We start from the raw sequence: 14,983 nt of genomic DNA, 5'->3' as shown, positions 1-14,983 counted from the left end.
ATTCATTCCTGAAAAATACGGAGCGGTAGTCAAGAAGAGCGTGGACCTGTTGACCAGTTTGTTCCCTTCAAACCATCTTACGTAGATGACTAGAAGCTGAAACTAGAGAAGATTGGACAAAGAAGCTAGTCTTTCACGAAAAATCTCGTGTTTATTAAGTGAAGAGGAGTCAAAAAGAGAACAAGGGAGACTCATGCAACTAGAAGATATACATTCTTTGTTTGAAAACTGAAACCATTGTATAATACAGCATATGAAGACAAGGATGAAGGTGTTGGAATTGTTCGATGAAGAGCTTACAATATACAAACATATAATATTTACAAACACAAAAAAAATGCAGGAATGAGACGCGAGAATTGTAAGGATATTCCCTCCCTACTAGTAATACTAGTATCATACACGAAAACATTGCACTCGATGGAAAAAAAAGACAACAATCCAATCATTTGTTTTATCACTTCTTGATCAGTTTTGCATACCATGAACTGAAGATGGCGGGAATTAGCTGAAAAAAATGGAGTAATTAGCAATAATGAACACTTTTGCTCAGCTAAGGCTTCTATCATTCGCTGATCAGTTTAGATCAGCGGTAATAAAGTAAATAATTAATTGAAGTACATAAATTATGCAAAATCAGAGAGAATATCTAGTCCTAATTTGCGTAAATATTGCAAAAACTGAAAAAAAAAACAAATTCACCTGCAGCACACTGGCAGCTATCGACATCCATGCAGCAACATGTACGACGTAGAGTAAATCCGTTCGTAACGGCATATAACATGTGTTCGTGTATGTGGTTGTTGTGTCGGGATTCTGTAGATTACCCGAACGGCATTCATCCACTTTTCCAGGAACACAGCTGAAAATATTCGCGTTTGATGAAATAATTCCAATATTTTTAGTTATGCCACGCTTTTTAGAGCGAGGAAGGAAAAAATCATATTACCAATCATCATCAATATTAAAATATTCTACACTTCCTTCAACGTAAAGCGAGTGTAGTGCAATCCATAATCGCAATCCACAAAATTAATGATATTGGGATCTTTTGTGGACAGTATAAAATCCCGGGTATAGATTGTGGCCGGGTATACCGGATTCCTTTAATTTAAAAAACAAAATTGTGCGATATTTTAACGCGCACTTTCGCACAGACGCTGCGATCGCAAGCCGTTTCTTACGCCGTTTTTCAGGACAGTCAGTGAGGATTTGACTGTAGTCGCACTCATAATCGTAACCTACATCCCGAACTTTGTGTTGTCCATAAGAGATCCTAATTTCGTGACATTCTGGCTTTAGCTGAGGTAGAAAATACAAAAATTAGAAATTAGAGCATAAGAATCGCTGTAATTCGTTTAATACCGCTTTGATTCTTGTTTTCATAAAATTTCACGATGGAGTGGTTCTATAGATGCTGCTTAACCCTACACAATTGGTTTCGATTTTACGTGATCCGAGGTGTTTTATGCTTTCTTTTGTGGATCATATGAAGAAGTCACTAACGAAGTTAATCTAAACTCCTAAAAATTTATCTGCGAGACATTGGAGAAAATCAAACGCTTACGATCACATCACACTCAAAAACACGGCATTTCGCCCGATCTGGTGAGTTAGGAATGCAAGGTAAGAGGTACTGTTGTGTCTGCAGAGAATCGATCGAAGGTGCCACACCGCCCTGGTGCCCACGAAGGCCTTTATCCCTCCGGAGTCGATGAATAGGTACCAGACTTCTCTGGGAGGATAAAAACGCTGACTTTGATACACTGACTGGCCCCAGCAAGTCATTGTATGGGCCAGTTTCACGTTCGTACACCTCATACGATTCTGAATTGAAGTAAACGTGGTGGCGCATCCCAAGCGGATTCACTATCGCAGGACACTTTAACCTTCCATGTAATACCTATTATCATGATATATAATAACGAGCTTAGTCCGTGTGTGTGTGTCAATGTGTGTGTGTTTGTGTGTGTGTGTGTGTGTGTGTGTGTGTGTGTGTGTGTGTGTGTGTGTGTGTGTGTGTGTGTGTTTTTGTCTGTGTGTCACGAAATTCGAAAAGGGGGTGCGATGGATCCACAGGGCGTCGAATTGGTGCGTCGGCGCAATAAAGCTGTAAAATGGGGTGCGACAGGTCCACCGGCGTCGAAATGGTGCGCAATAACTTCGTGTGCATGTCGCAAAAGATAAACGGTTGCAGCTGTTTCATAGCCGTAGCCACTGGGCGCGTTGCTTTTCACCTATATAACTCCTCCGCGTGTCTATTTCCACCTTTGTTCCCCTCAGGTTGGTAGCATGCCTTCCTCAGAAAGTGGTAAATGCATGCTAACGGCTGCTTAAATAGTAGACAACAGTTTACATGGTTTATTTTATGCTAAAACATCATTCTTTGATAAATATTGGGGAGAAACAGGAGGAAAACCCAAATTTCGAGAACCCCTTTCAAATTGTGTCTACATTATATTGGTATTGGAGTGTTTGAAGCTGAAGTTTCAGTATTCTCAAAATGTAGAGGTGACGCGTTTAGAAAGAAGACTATGAAGCCTTTCGCCTTTAGTTATAATAAAAAAAAAGATGAAGAAAGATTGTTAGAAATACTCTAACATTAATTTTCGTTGATCAGTGAAGGCGAGCGAAGCAAATACCACAGAAAATCTGAAGTCCGGCTTCTGCCGGACCTTCAGACTGGTTTTTTTTATAATTCGAGTTCACGTAGTGTATACTGCATGCATAGGGAGTTTTACGCGTCGGTAAGGGGATCACTACTGCGTCTACGCGATTGCCGGCTCGATAATGCTTAAGTTTAACCAGGGTCTTCCATCCCTCTATGGTTCCAGACTTCTTCTGAAGCACTTACTTGATACCTCTATTGCCCACCCACCGCAAATCGTTCAATAGGCCGCCTATCTTCACTAACACCGATGATTCTTAGGTGAAGTTGAACACGTTGGCGAAATAACTACGACCCATTCATACTTCAAAATTACCATTTGCGACGACAAAATTACATTGATTTGTGTTTGTTTTCCTTTACTATAGGATTCGATCAAAAACCAGATGAGAAACGTTCCAACAATACAGTGGCGCAAAAGATATACATTCTGTGCTTGCTTTCACTTCCTCGATTTGCACAGTTTCGGCACCTCGGTCAAAAATCAAATTTTTGTACTCGTTGCTGGGAAAATTTTAATTTGTCAGCGGAAAATGCAATTGTCCCGTTCATTCTTTTCAGTTTTATTGTAGTAACATCATGTTATTACTGTTTGTTCTTCTTCACTAAAAGGTTTAAAATGCGGTTTCGGCATCTATGTTCTACTAAGGCCACGGTGAATTTTAACATTAATTTTTTTCGAGATGTATCCTTTGATGGTAATGAATGAGGATAAGAAAATGAAGTTCAAAAGTAAAGAATAAAATAAAATAGAATAAATTCTAAAAAAATAAAGAAGGGAAGAAAATTTTACTTTGTAAACTATATTCTTTCATCACTTGCTTTGAGGGGAACATCAGCCTCAAAAATATGCTACAGTTAGACTATTATTATTACAGTTATACCATTCAATGCTACAGTTATTTTTTTACGGATACATCTATTTTTATTTGTCTTACACATCTACATCTTTCCTAAACTTAAGACTATATTAGGAACAGCTAATATGGATCTCCTATTATCCCAGTATATTAATTTATGATTTATTTACATTCTGAACTGAAATGAACATGGTCCTAAGCGGATTGATCAACACCAGACCCTTTTCCCTGCATTCGTTGGCCTTTACTAACATCCAGAAATCACAGAATTTTTAGCGCTGTTATACGGGGCAAAAACTGAAGAATTCGAACTTACCATGAAGCTGGTAGGACTGGCTTTGGCACTCTTTGATGCATATACCATTTCGACGTCCGCCAAATGACAAGCGTATCGTTACCGTCCACTCCGCAACATTTAAACTGTAAGATACGATACAGTATTTGCAGAGGATTCGGATATAAGTTAAGAACTAATTTTTTCGTAGAAAAACGACATCAAGCATTTTTCGGGGAGGTCAAAAGAATGCAGGAATGATTTTGATATACTACACGTTTATTTTATTTAACATTTACTGCTACAACCTCCACAATTAGTTTACAGCTTAGTTTTTTTTACAGTTTTACTCAACAGTATTCCTAAATCCATAATTCCACCCCACAATTTGCTTACATTCGATTGTAACTGATCCCAAGCGTCCGTGACTTGTTCCATATCCGGGGTACCGTAAAGCTCTCTTAACGACGTCAACATTTTCAGTCGAAGAGGAATTTGTGTGGTAAGCTGGAATGAATTTTGTGCGGCGGTTAGAGACAAGAAATTTAAAAAAGTTGTACCTGTGATCGAAAAACCAGTCCCATTATTCCACCAATGAAAAGCATAATAAAAATGATAAGAGATGCAACTGCAGACTGAAAAATAAGCAGATTGTAAAGAAATTCGAGATTTATGACGCCTCCACGATCATGAAACTTTTTTTTTCAGCTGCAAACAAGCGCTCGATCTTCGGTATCATGAATGAGCTATACACAGACTCCGGATTAGGGACAATTAGGAGTACGTTGGAGGATCTTGTTAGATTTTGAGTGTGTTCCAGTAATGCTGGGAGAGCTATACAAGATGTCTGCTGGATATTTATTACATTTTTTTTACTATTTGTCATCATATATTATTTGTACACCAAAAAATCAAATTACAAATCAAATTATTATTTTCTATTTTTCATATATTGCTTACTATTATGTTATATTTTTGAAATAATGAGGTGAAGGTATCTGTTAGCAAAGGAATCGTTGTCGCCGTACCATACAAAGTCCAGAAAGTTTTTGCACAGAGAAAAATTTGTTTTTTTTTTCTTTCGTTTTTTTTTTTAATGCGCAATTACTATTGGTAGGGAACCTCATTAAATCACTTAAAAGATTACAAAAAGAATTTCTTACGAACAATCAGCACAGCAACGATCTTAGAAAGATGAAATGAACTTCGAGGTATTTGTGTATGAGGGCAGTAGGATATCACGAAATAGACAGTGTTGGTATGTAGTAATAAAAAAATGGCACTAGAAACAGCCTAAGTTGAACTGGTTTCTCCTACGATGCAACTTGTTACACGATAGAACGCGAGCAGTTTTGCTGTCGTCTAACTGATGGGATTCAAATGAGGAGCAGTAGCTCCCTGATCGCGGATAGCCAACGCTTCACTACCCGCTATAAGTTGCATCGTTGGTGACACCGGCGCAGGTACGTCTGGAGAATTCGCTTCGAATTAAACGCTTCTTTCTGGATCATCAATAAAAAATTGCGCTAGATCACGTTCGTACATATCCATAAAATACACCGAAACCCCTACCTATTCGCTTAGAGACACCAACATCGTCAATTTCAGGAACCTGAGAGTTTAATTCGAATAAGTTTGGTCGAATGAGCGCATCCGCGCTTTCGACTGAAACAGAGCACAGCGCAGAGGAATTAAAAAAAGAAAGAGGAAGAAAAAAAAGAGAAGAAAGGGAGGAAAATTAAGGAGGAAAAGAAATTCCAGCAGACGCGTTGCGTTCACGAGGTTGAACACTTTTGGGGTTGACTATATGACTATTTCACTTATGTGACCACTATACTATACTGTTGTTATACTATACTCTACTTATATGACCATGTATAACTATATGATTATAACATTGTATAATTATTTGTTGATTATTTCATAAAGATAACATTTTGATTACGTACCGCATAGACGTAGAATCGTAGTTCTTTGTATACAGAATACATACTGATCAGCTGATTAACGACTGTAATTATCGAAACGACGAGAAGTATTCGAGCCACGTCCACGTACAACGATGGAGATAGTAATTCTGCGTATTGTCCTCGAGATGCAGCCAACCATGAGCCGTATACAATGCAAGCTATAGAATATGCCTAAAATATAAAAGGTGCCCTTGATACAAATTCTTGATCTCCCTTTAAATTAACAGAAACTTTATAAAACTTTTTTATAAACAAATAACAAGAAATTATAGATGAATAAACACGGATGAATAATAGATAAATACTAGTAAATAATAGTAATGATAATAAATTTAATTGAATATGAATGAAGAGATTCATAAGATTATTATGAGAAGAATTATTATGAAAAGATTCAGATTTTTCTATGAATTGTATTATCGACAAAAAGAACCCACAATTATTAGTATGCTAGACACAAAAAATGCAATCCGAATCGTTCGCCCAACCGCTCCATATGCGGACCAAACGCCGAAAGTTCCCATCTGAAAAAAAAAGAATAAAATAGAGGTTGTCAGTTAAAGAACGCGTTAACGAAAAAATTTTCTCGAGTACGAAGGAAGTAAAAACTCAAGCTTACAAGTAGGTTAGCTATAGGAGATAGAGAACTCGTTTGATTCTTTATGCATTAATTACTTGGAGTCTCATCTTTTTTGTCATTCTTTTTTTTTCTAGAAGTAGGATTCTGAAACACTTCATGGATATCTTTTAAGAAGCGTTACTAAGGCTTGGAAGGGCTTAGGAAGGATGTTCTTGAGAGAAAATAAGAAGAAAAGTGCAAACAGAGGAATAAATGTTCCTTATTTGAGTGGTGGCTGCTAGATGCTATGGGACCGCTCGTCTCGCAACGTGAATGAGAGTTTGAAGAACGCTCCCGGAATTAAAACAAAAAAAAAGATCTGGTCCACGGAAGAGTACGGCAAATGGTACATAGTGAGAGAAAGAAATAAGAAGAATAAGAATAGAGCGTGCGACGCCAGTGAATCCTCATAAGGATGCGACCACTCGTTCGAATTCAATTCAGAATCGTTTGAGGATTATGAACGCGTGTGCAGTCTTACAATGACTTGCGGGGGTGGATCCGATACGCGAATTTAGAGTTTTTATCCTTCCAAACAAGTCTGATACCAATCCATAAAAACACAGAGGGACGAAAGCCTCGGTTAGCGATAGAATGATCTTGAACCATCGATCGATGGTGCTGTCAGAGCCGAACCTCTTACGACCGACGGCGCCACATTCGTCCGCCCAGACAGGGCTGATATGGTAGATCAAACCAGTGTTTTCGAACTCCTACAGTCAGCGTTTTCGAACTCCCACACAAGACTGATACCAAACCATAGAACCTCAGAGGGACGAAAGGCTCGGTTGGCGATAGAATGATCTTGACCCATCGATCGATGGTGCAGTCAGAGCCGAACCCCTCACCGACGGCAGCACATGCGTCCAGATAAGGTTGATATCGTAGATCAAACCTGCAGAACCACGTAAAATACCCCACTGACATCTCGTATTCTCGAGGATATCTCCAATGGAAAAAGAGAAAAATTCTGTAATGACAGCTACGGACGGCTTGAAAAGTTCTCTGCAGCGGTGCAACTACATCACATGCGAGGAATCCAATGGCCACAATATGTAGTATTTCCGCAAAAACAAGAAAACAAAGCAAATTAGAGTAAAAAGTAAAGTAGTAACAAAGTGGAGTGAGTACAACATTGACTTCAATCGGATAGCCCGTTGTTCTAGCCGGTCCCCATCCAGAAACGCGCAAACAAAGTGACAACGAAGAAGAAAAAACACCCGTCGGATGACATTTACATGGTTCTCAAGGTCATCAGCATAACTTTAGGCGTAACGTATGCGATTTACGTAATGCGTATAGCGAAATTATCGTAAGCGGGTGGTAGACGTTGATGTGAGCTGTACAGCTTTCGCCAACACACAAAACACTGATATGTTACGACATTTACAGACTAACAATAGCTTTCACTGGATGGAACCTGTTTGGAACAACGAAGCAGTCATGTTTATTGATTTGACAGCAGAAGTTGTTTGGAAACAGAATGTGTGATGCGAATGTGGAAGAGAAAGCAGCAATTCTGGATTTTAGACCAAGACCAGTTCTTTTTAGGTACTTAGCATGTCAGAAATCAAAAATTTATCTAAACTTAGGTGGTTATTTTAGGAAGAAACTCAAAAATAATATAAAGAATAATAATCCCTAAGTAGAGACACAAAAATAAAAGGAAGGAAAATGATCAGCACTGACGTTTTATTGCGAAAAAAACGAAATATAACAAAATAAAATAAAGTAAACAAGAAATATGAAATATAAAGCACGACTGTACCACACCAGCGAATTTCGCTAAATGGTTTAGGGACAAAAATTTACGGAATGTTCCCGAAATTAGCGTAATTTTCAAAGCAGCGCAAAACAAAATAAGGTGAAGGAAGGTCAAATAGCACGTAAACCCAAACCGCAACAGCAAGGCGGAATCGAACCTCGAATCGATCGTGTGCAGACACAAAAGAACCTCCTACTCCGACTGCACTTACCCTAATATGATAAGTAATAAAATAATAAATAAGTAGTAGAAAAAATAAAATTAAAAAAGTTTCTAAGCAGAGAGCAATTCACGTACTCCCTGTTCAGCTGTAATTTTCACCAACACCATCATCACATCGGCACAGCATATCACATTGGGGGGTAGGTTAGGGAAAAAGGTTTTTACGGGAAATGGGGGTAAGTTAGGGAAGAAGGTTTTTACGGGAAACAAGGGGGAATGGCTCCATTAAAACACCTGGCGAATACAGGTCTCTGTTAGATCCCTGAGCTCAACAATAATTTAGTCCCGACCAGAAAACAGTAGACAGCACTTCGGCACTAGTAGAGCAACTGAAATTCATCTCAGTAAGCATGGAAAATTAGGTCGAAAAAAAAAGTTAAGGAATTTTTCGTTGAAGAATCTCAGTTCTTTCGTGCAAACAGTTTTTTTTTTGCTTTTCAAAGCAAAAATGTTGGGGAAATTTCTTCGCAGTCTCCTTTTTTTAAACCAAAAGCACTTTGCGAAGAAAAAACCGAATACTATTAGCAACCCAGCGCAACGATGAGAAGAAATGGAAAGAAGAAGGAAGAACTATTTCTAGAACATCTTCGACAGAAAACATTTCTTAAAGGCATCACCCCAGGAATCTGAGGTGGTACGGATTTCAGGCGGAGTATTCGTATACGGGATAGTAGAATATGGAGAAGGGGGGTGATTCCGTCCATTCCTTCCTAATTGCCGTAAAAAACGGCCCGGAAGATACAGCTTCATTCGTTTTGGCGCACCATTTTGTACAAGAGGTTCGATTGGAGCGCGCCAGTCTTGTGCGGCGCCGCATCTTCTGGGCCGTTTTTTACGGCAATTAGAAAGAAATGGACGGAATCACTCCCCTCTCCATAGTCTCCCATCCTGTATACGAATACTACACCTGAAATCTGCACCACCTCAGATTCGTGGGGTGATGCCTTTAAAATAGCTATTTTTTACAACTTTAATCTATTGCGACTATCCACAGAAGACAAAGCACTGTTTTTAGTGAACAAATACTGTAGGTCCGTTCCTAGCGCTAAAACAAAGAAGCTACGATTCCATAAGATGAGTTATTGCATCATGTTTGCCGGCTTTCTGTAGAACAATGAATGACGAAGAAATATGTCAACTTTATTGTCAATAATAAAGTCCAGTTGTCTAACCAGTCCTTTCTGTTTCGAAAATCAAAAAACAAACAAATCAAATACGGAATCTATCAAAAAAAAAAAAGAAGACACGAAAATAAGGATCTAATAGCACTTGGAAAATGACGATAAATGAGAGTAGCTCCAGCATTAAAACCGATCGAGGAACAAGTAAACATTCCATTCTTTCAACGAATTATCGTTCCGTTATGGACTTCAAAATTTCGAAGAGAAAAAAAAAACAGAAGCTTGATCGCTTAAAGTGACTGGACGTGCTGGAAAACTGGATTTTCACTCAATGTCGAGGACTTGACCGAGTCAACATTCTTGCGGTTCCAGCAAAATGTGGATCAGTGAAAGAGAAAACTTGCGAATGCTGTTTTTTTTTTCTCGAATATACGGATGGAAATCTTCTTTGCGTTTTACGGAAGAGAAGTGATTTTGCTGAAATACTTTTTCTCTGTTCTCCCAATTCTCTTGCAGCTGGAAGGTGCAAGGATGAGCTCAAAAAAAAAGAGGCTAGAGACGTAGCATTAGATTTTGCTTGAATTTTGTCTCTCGTACACTCGGAAGATGAGAAAAAAAATCATCATTTTCTACATCAGACTGAAATTACTTGATTTTATTGCGTAAAAAATATGACTAAATAGAAATAGGTCAATAAAAAGTACATACAAATTTCTTGTGAATGTTATTATATCTTCTTTAATTAAGATCAAACTTAATTTAAAATGTTTTTTTTATCTTAAGGGTATAAGAGAGATAAAATTGATGCAAAATCTAATGTTACGTCTCTAGCCTTTTTTTAAAGCTTTTTCTATATATTTCCATAAGATTTACCGTATTATGATAAGAAATACAAGGAAAGGAGAGAAAACAGAGCAACAAGTACACGTAAGTGTGACTGATCGAAAAGGAATGCAAAGAGAAAAAGAAAAAAAAAAGATAGATGAGCTTTGAAGAATTCAGAAAATATTAGAAAACTCAGAAGAATTGACAGAAACAAATGTGGCAAGCAAGAAAATCCGTCATTTTCTGGAACGGTAACGATGAGTTTGTGATAACTACGGCGAACTCTCCCCGTTACCGTCTCATCTCTCCATAAATGTAATCAAAATCCGTAAAGTGTCACTGTGTGTCGATCCTGATACCAGTAGATAACGGGGAAAAAGTTCAAATATGCTATGAACATTAGGAATTGTCTATGCAAACGATGATTAAGCCTCTCTAAATAATTCATTTCGGCAAACATCCGGTAAACATCCGTCTGTCATCTCCGAATATTGGAATTTCCGTCTTTAATTGAACAATAACGGAGCGCGTTTCCACATAGAAAAGAATGTGAAAACCTGTCTTCTAGCCTAGCTTTACTAAGAAAATTGTTGATTTTTTTTTGAAAGGATTGAGAGAAGTGGAAAACAATTAGTTCCCGTTAGAAACACGCACAAATACATGGTTTCACCATCGATGATCTAAGGAAAATCGCAAAGAGAACCAGTTTACAAAACATGAATTTCGATCGATCGACGAGAAAATCGCGGCGACGTTTCGGAGATCGAGAAATTTAACAGGAAAAAGCTGAGCAACTGTCCAATAATATCGAAAAGATCTTAGGATTTTTTTTTCTCCAAGGACATCAGGAACATCTGGATGTGTTATTTACGTACACAAGACACAAGATTGTAAACGATCAATATGAATATGAATAGAGGGTGGGTATTGTTTGGTTGTGATTTCGTTATTTCAATAACATTACGACATCCTGTTTCTTACTAACACACGTTTTCTATAGAATTTGTATCCAGAAAAGAGGGAAAGCTCCGAATAAATTCAAAAAATATTCATGAAACAACAGATTTTTTATCCAACATGAGAAAGCTCTAGATATATTTGAAAAATATGCATTTAAAGAAAAGCCCACTTTTCCGATTTACTTCCACAGAGGCTTTCCTGGATTTTCTTTTTCCAAATTGGAAGATGTCTCCGTTCTATGGATAATGTAAACAAATGGAGATGGAAAAAAAGAGTGTGCGCAGCCGACTAGAAACCTCTCCAAACATGTGAAATTCGCAAAAATCCCCCTGAGCTGTGTGATCCATAGACGTTAGTGGAATGTTGTACGTGACCACTGTACTTAAACACACTCAAACGTTTTTATAAATAAAATAAATTTGTTAAACAATACGTGTAATAGGGACATTTCTTGTAAATATAACTCACCCAAACTTCTTTTTCTACAAATTTTTAGGTTCTAACGAATCAATGGTATCTAAATTCATTGATAAGTAAGTGAAAATGCAAAATCCCTTTCAGTTTTACTCTTTTCTTCGGAATTACTCTTCGGATAACTACAGTAACAATAAAGTTTTTCGTTTTTAGTTTCATAGTTGATTTTAGTTTTATTATTAACCACGGAAATAAAGTTAAAGTTAAAGTGTGTGGCGTTAATCAGTCGGCTTGGGACCCGCCACCACGTTCACTTCAATCCAGAATCGTTTGAGGTTCACGAACGTGTAACTGACCCATACAATGGCTTGCGGGGGCTAGCCGATGTGTGAATTCCGCGTTTTTATCCTCCCAGACAAGCCTGGTACCAATTTATCGACCCCGGAGGGATGAAAGGCTTGGTGAGCACTAGGGCGGATTCGAACCTCCGATCGATCGTGCAGGAAACCACAGAAATACCAGTACTAATTATAATTTCACGTAAAAACTACGACTTTAAAGGCGGCCGAGTTTGTTTATGTTAGTTTCACACAGATATTGAATCCTAAGGCATATACAATAAGTATATTCTAGATTGATTTTTCTCTTTTTTTTGCTCCAATTCCAACCGAGTTGCAAAATTAAGTTCCACCCATCAATTTTAAATCCAATCATTGAAATAGTCGTGGTGGTTAAAAAAAAGAAAAAGACCGATACTTCTTGAAAAATCCCCTTCAGGTCCAAGGAGCAAGAAATCACTTGTGGAGAATATAATTGTTCTACAAAAACAGCTGCACAACATAGATAACTTGTTATTTCTTCATTATTTTTGTCATTATTCCTTTGCATATTTCATTATTTAGTTGAAAAAAATTCAAATGGTCAGTAACCTTCATGCAAATGACTGGTTGGTTTAGGAAAAGGTTTTTGAATTTCAATTCGTCGAGAAATTGCAGACTGGCTGAACAACGTTGTAATAATGACGAAGTTGAACACAAAAACGAGTAGACGAAGGAATAAAAGAATAAAAAAAAGCGGAAATAAATGAAAAATTGATTTAAGAGCAGTATTTGTGAATAAGATGAGGCCTCAATTCAAACACGGACAATTCTCGAGACGAGATGAGTAAGTTGTGTTTACTCTTGATCAAAGCTATAAACATCAACAAAGTCTGTTGTGAAAGGGAGAATGTTATGAGTTGAGTTTGCTAACAATTATTCTTCTTTGAGAAAAAAAAGATGATTCTGTTTTTTTCCAAGTTCGGAGAAAAGAGCGGGTGCTAACGTGTTGTTCGTGGTTTGCTGCGCGTTAAAATTGGGTCAACGCAGCTTGAAGGGGGGAAGTGTAAAAACGACTTGTGTAAGGCTAGCGTCGAGTCGAGTCGAGTCGAGCGAGTATGGAACAGCCTCGTCGTCCGCATCCGAAAGAGGTGGTGCTAGCAGCCCTCCGTCGCAAGGACGTTAGACAGCCGTCGCCGCTGCTGCCGCCGCCAGCGCTAGCGCCGCCACGTTCCATGCGGTGTAAGGGTGGCGTGTGAAGTGCACGTAGCTATAAACTTGTTCCATGAGGACGAGATTCTTGTGCAATTGACTGACGTTAGCCGCCGCCGCCGCCGCCGACACCGGCGAGGCGGAACAGGTCCACGTCAAAGAAAACGGAGCAAGACGTGGGGAGGAATAGACGGGGAGGCAGGTGATGCGTAGAAAAAAAAAGGAGGGGAAAGAAAAAGATACATGGGTGTGTGCACACATACAAATAACGAACGCTACATGTCGCGAAATGCTACCAGTCACCATTTCACTGAAGCGTTCCGAACTTAGGAAAAGAATCTCCACCGAGGATTTCCGGATATTTGTTTGCAAGAAAATGACCTGATCAACCTGCCAGGTAATGAAGAAGGCCTAAGTGTGTTGTATAAAACTTGAAGTCATCACCCCACGAATCTGAGGTGGTACGGATTTCAGCTGGAGAGTTCCTGTACGGGACCGTAGATTATGGAAGTAAGGGTGATTCCGTCCATTTGTTCCTAATTGGCGTAAAAAACAGCCCGGAAGATGCGGCGCGTGCACAAGGCTGGCGCGCTCCAATCGAACTCCTTGTAGAAAATAGCGCGCCGGATCGCTCGAAGCCGTATCTTCTGGGCCGTTTTTTACAGTAGTTAGGAAGAAATGAACGGGATCACCTCTCTCTCCATAATCCACGACCCCGTATACGCATACTCCACCTGAAATCCGTACCATCTCAGATTCGTGGGGTGATTCCTTTAAGCAAAGTTCTAGTGAGCTCTGTTCCTGCCTCGTTTAGTTTTATGGAACAGCTGTGAGTGGTTTTCAAATGAATGGAGGTGTCCAATCCGATCTTTATGCACCGCATCGCGTATCGTACAATTCGACCTAAGAGGAATTCCAGACGTTGCTATCCGGGAACTGGATCGTTCAACAACCCATGAAATGAAGTGATTGAGGAACTACTCCTCAGCCTCTTTTCACTTCACTTCGAATCCTACCACTTTACAGCATAAGTACTTGAAATGTTGAATTTTTTTAATGCTTCAGGAAGAAAGCCACTTATTTTTCTTTAAATTGTAAATTCTGGCTCACGTTTCCCTTATTATCATTATTTGTTCTTATTGTTTTTATTACTATTACTGCTTAATTTGATTTTCTTCCCATTGAATGAGCATATATCTTGTCCTCACTAATGGGCTCAAAAAGAGAAGTTTCTATTTTCTTGTTTTCTTGTTGTTTTCCTTCTTGATGAGAGAAATCAATCCTGAAGAAATATGATCAGAAACCATTCCGAGATCTCGTTTCAGTCTAGAAAAAAACTGGAAATCACATTTGCTGTCTTGTTCACATGGAATGACCGCTTCCAAGGATCTACACAAACTTCGTGGTTTGCCAACACACAATCTGAAAAGAGCTGAGGGTCGTGGCGAGGGTTGCCAAGGAATTACTGGAGAGTTTTCTGGTCTTTTCTATTTTTATTCTTCTTCCGTTTTTTTTTCTATTTTTATTCTATTTTTTTATTGAACTTATCCATATTTTTACCAGCGAATATCTTTCAGAACGTGGTCAAGCAGTTGTTTTCTTATAATTTGCATTATTTCTATGAACATAAGGAGTTCTCACAAGTAATCAATTCTATTAATTATTCTATTTAGTTCAGAAGTGCATGTTAAATACTAAATTATGCAGAAATCCTTGAGATTCTAGAACCAACAAAACGCGAATCGGACGTTCATGG

The 14,983-nt window shown here is 38.5% G+C and overlaps 1 protein-coding gene across 2 annotated transcripts; it reads right to left on the bottom strand.

Annotated features, from left to right (window-relative positions):
• Positions 1–457: 457 nt before the first annotated feature.
• Positions 458–8,489, bottom strand: RB195_007996 (uncharacterized protein; the record flags this gene model as incomplete). 2 transcript variants are annotated; one of them, XM_064181940.1, is made up of 9 exons in its annotated part: positions 458–508; positions 703–862; positions 3,845–3,948; positions 4,199–4,309; positions 4,363–4,437; positions 5,752–5,943; positions 6,210–6,296; positions 6,392–6,430; positions 8,454–8,489. In XM_064181940.1, the coding sequence occupies 9 exons, from the start codon at positions 8,487–8,489 to the stop codon at positions 458–460; spliced, it is 855 nt and encodes a 284-aa protein (XP_064038691.1). The 2 variants fall into 2 exon arrangements, with proteins under 2 accessions (XP_064038691.1, XP_064038692.1); XM_064181939.1 differs by lacking the exons at positions 6,392–6,430; positions 8,454–8,489.
• Positions 8,490–14,983: the final 6,494 nt, after the last annotated feature.

Source organism: Necator americanus, chromosome I, assembly GCF_031761385.1.
Source record: "Necator americanus strain Aroian chromosome I, whole genome shotgun sequence".
NCBI lineage: Eukaryota > Metazoa > Nematoda > Chromadorea > Rhabditida > Ancylostomatidae > Necator > Necator americanus.
Note: the sequence above shows the minus strand (reverse complement) of the source record. Positions and strands in the feature narration are given on the sequence as shown.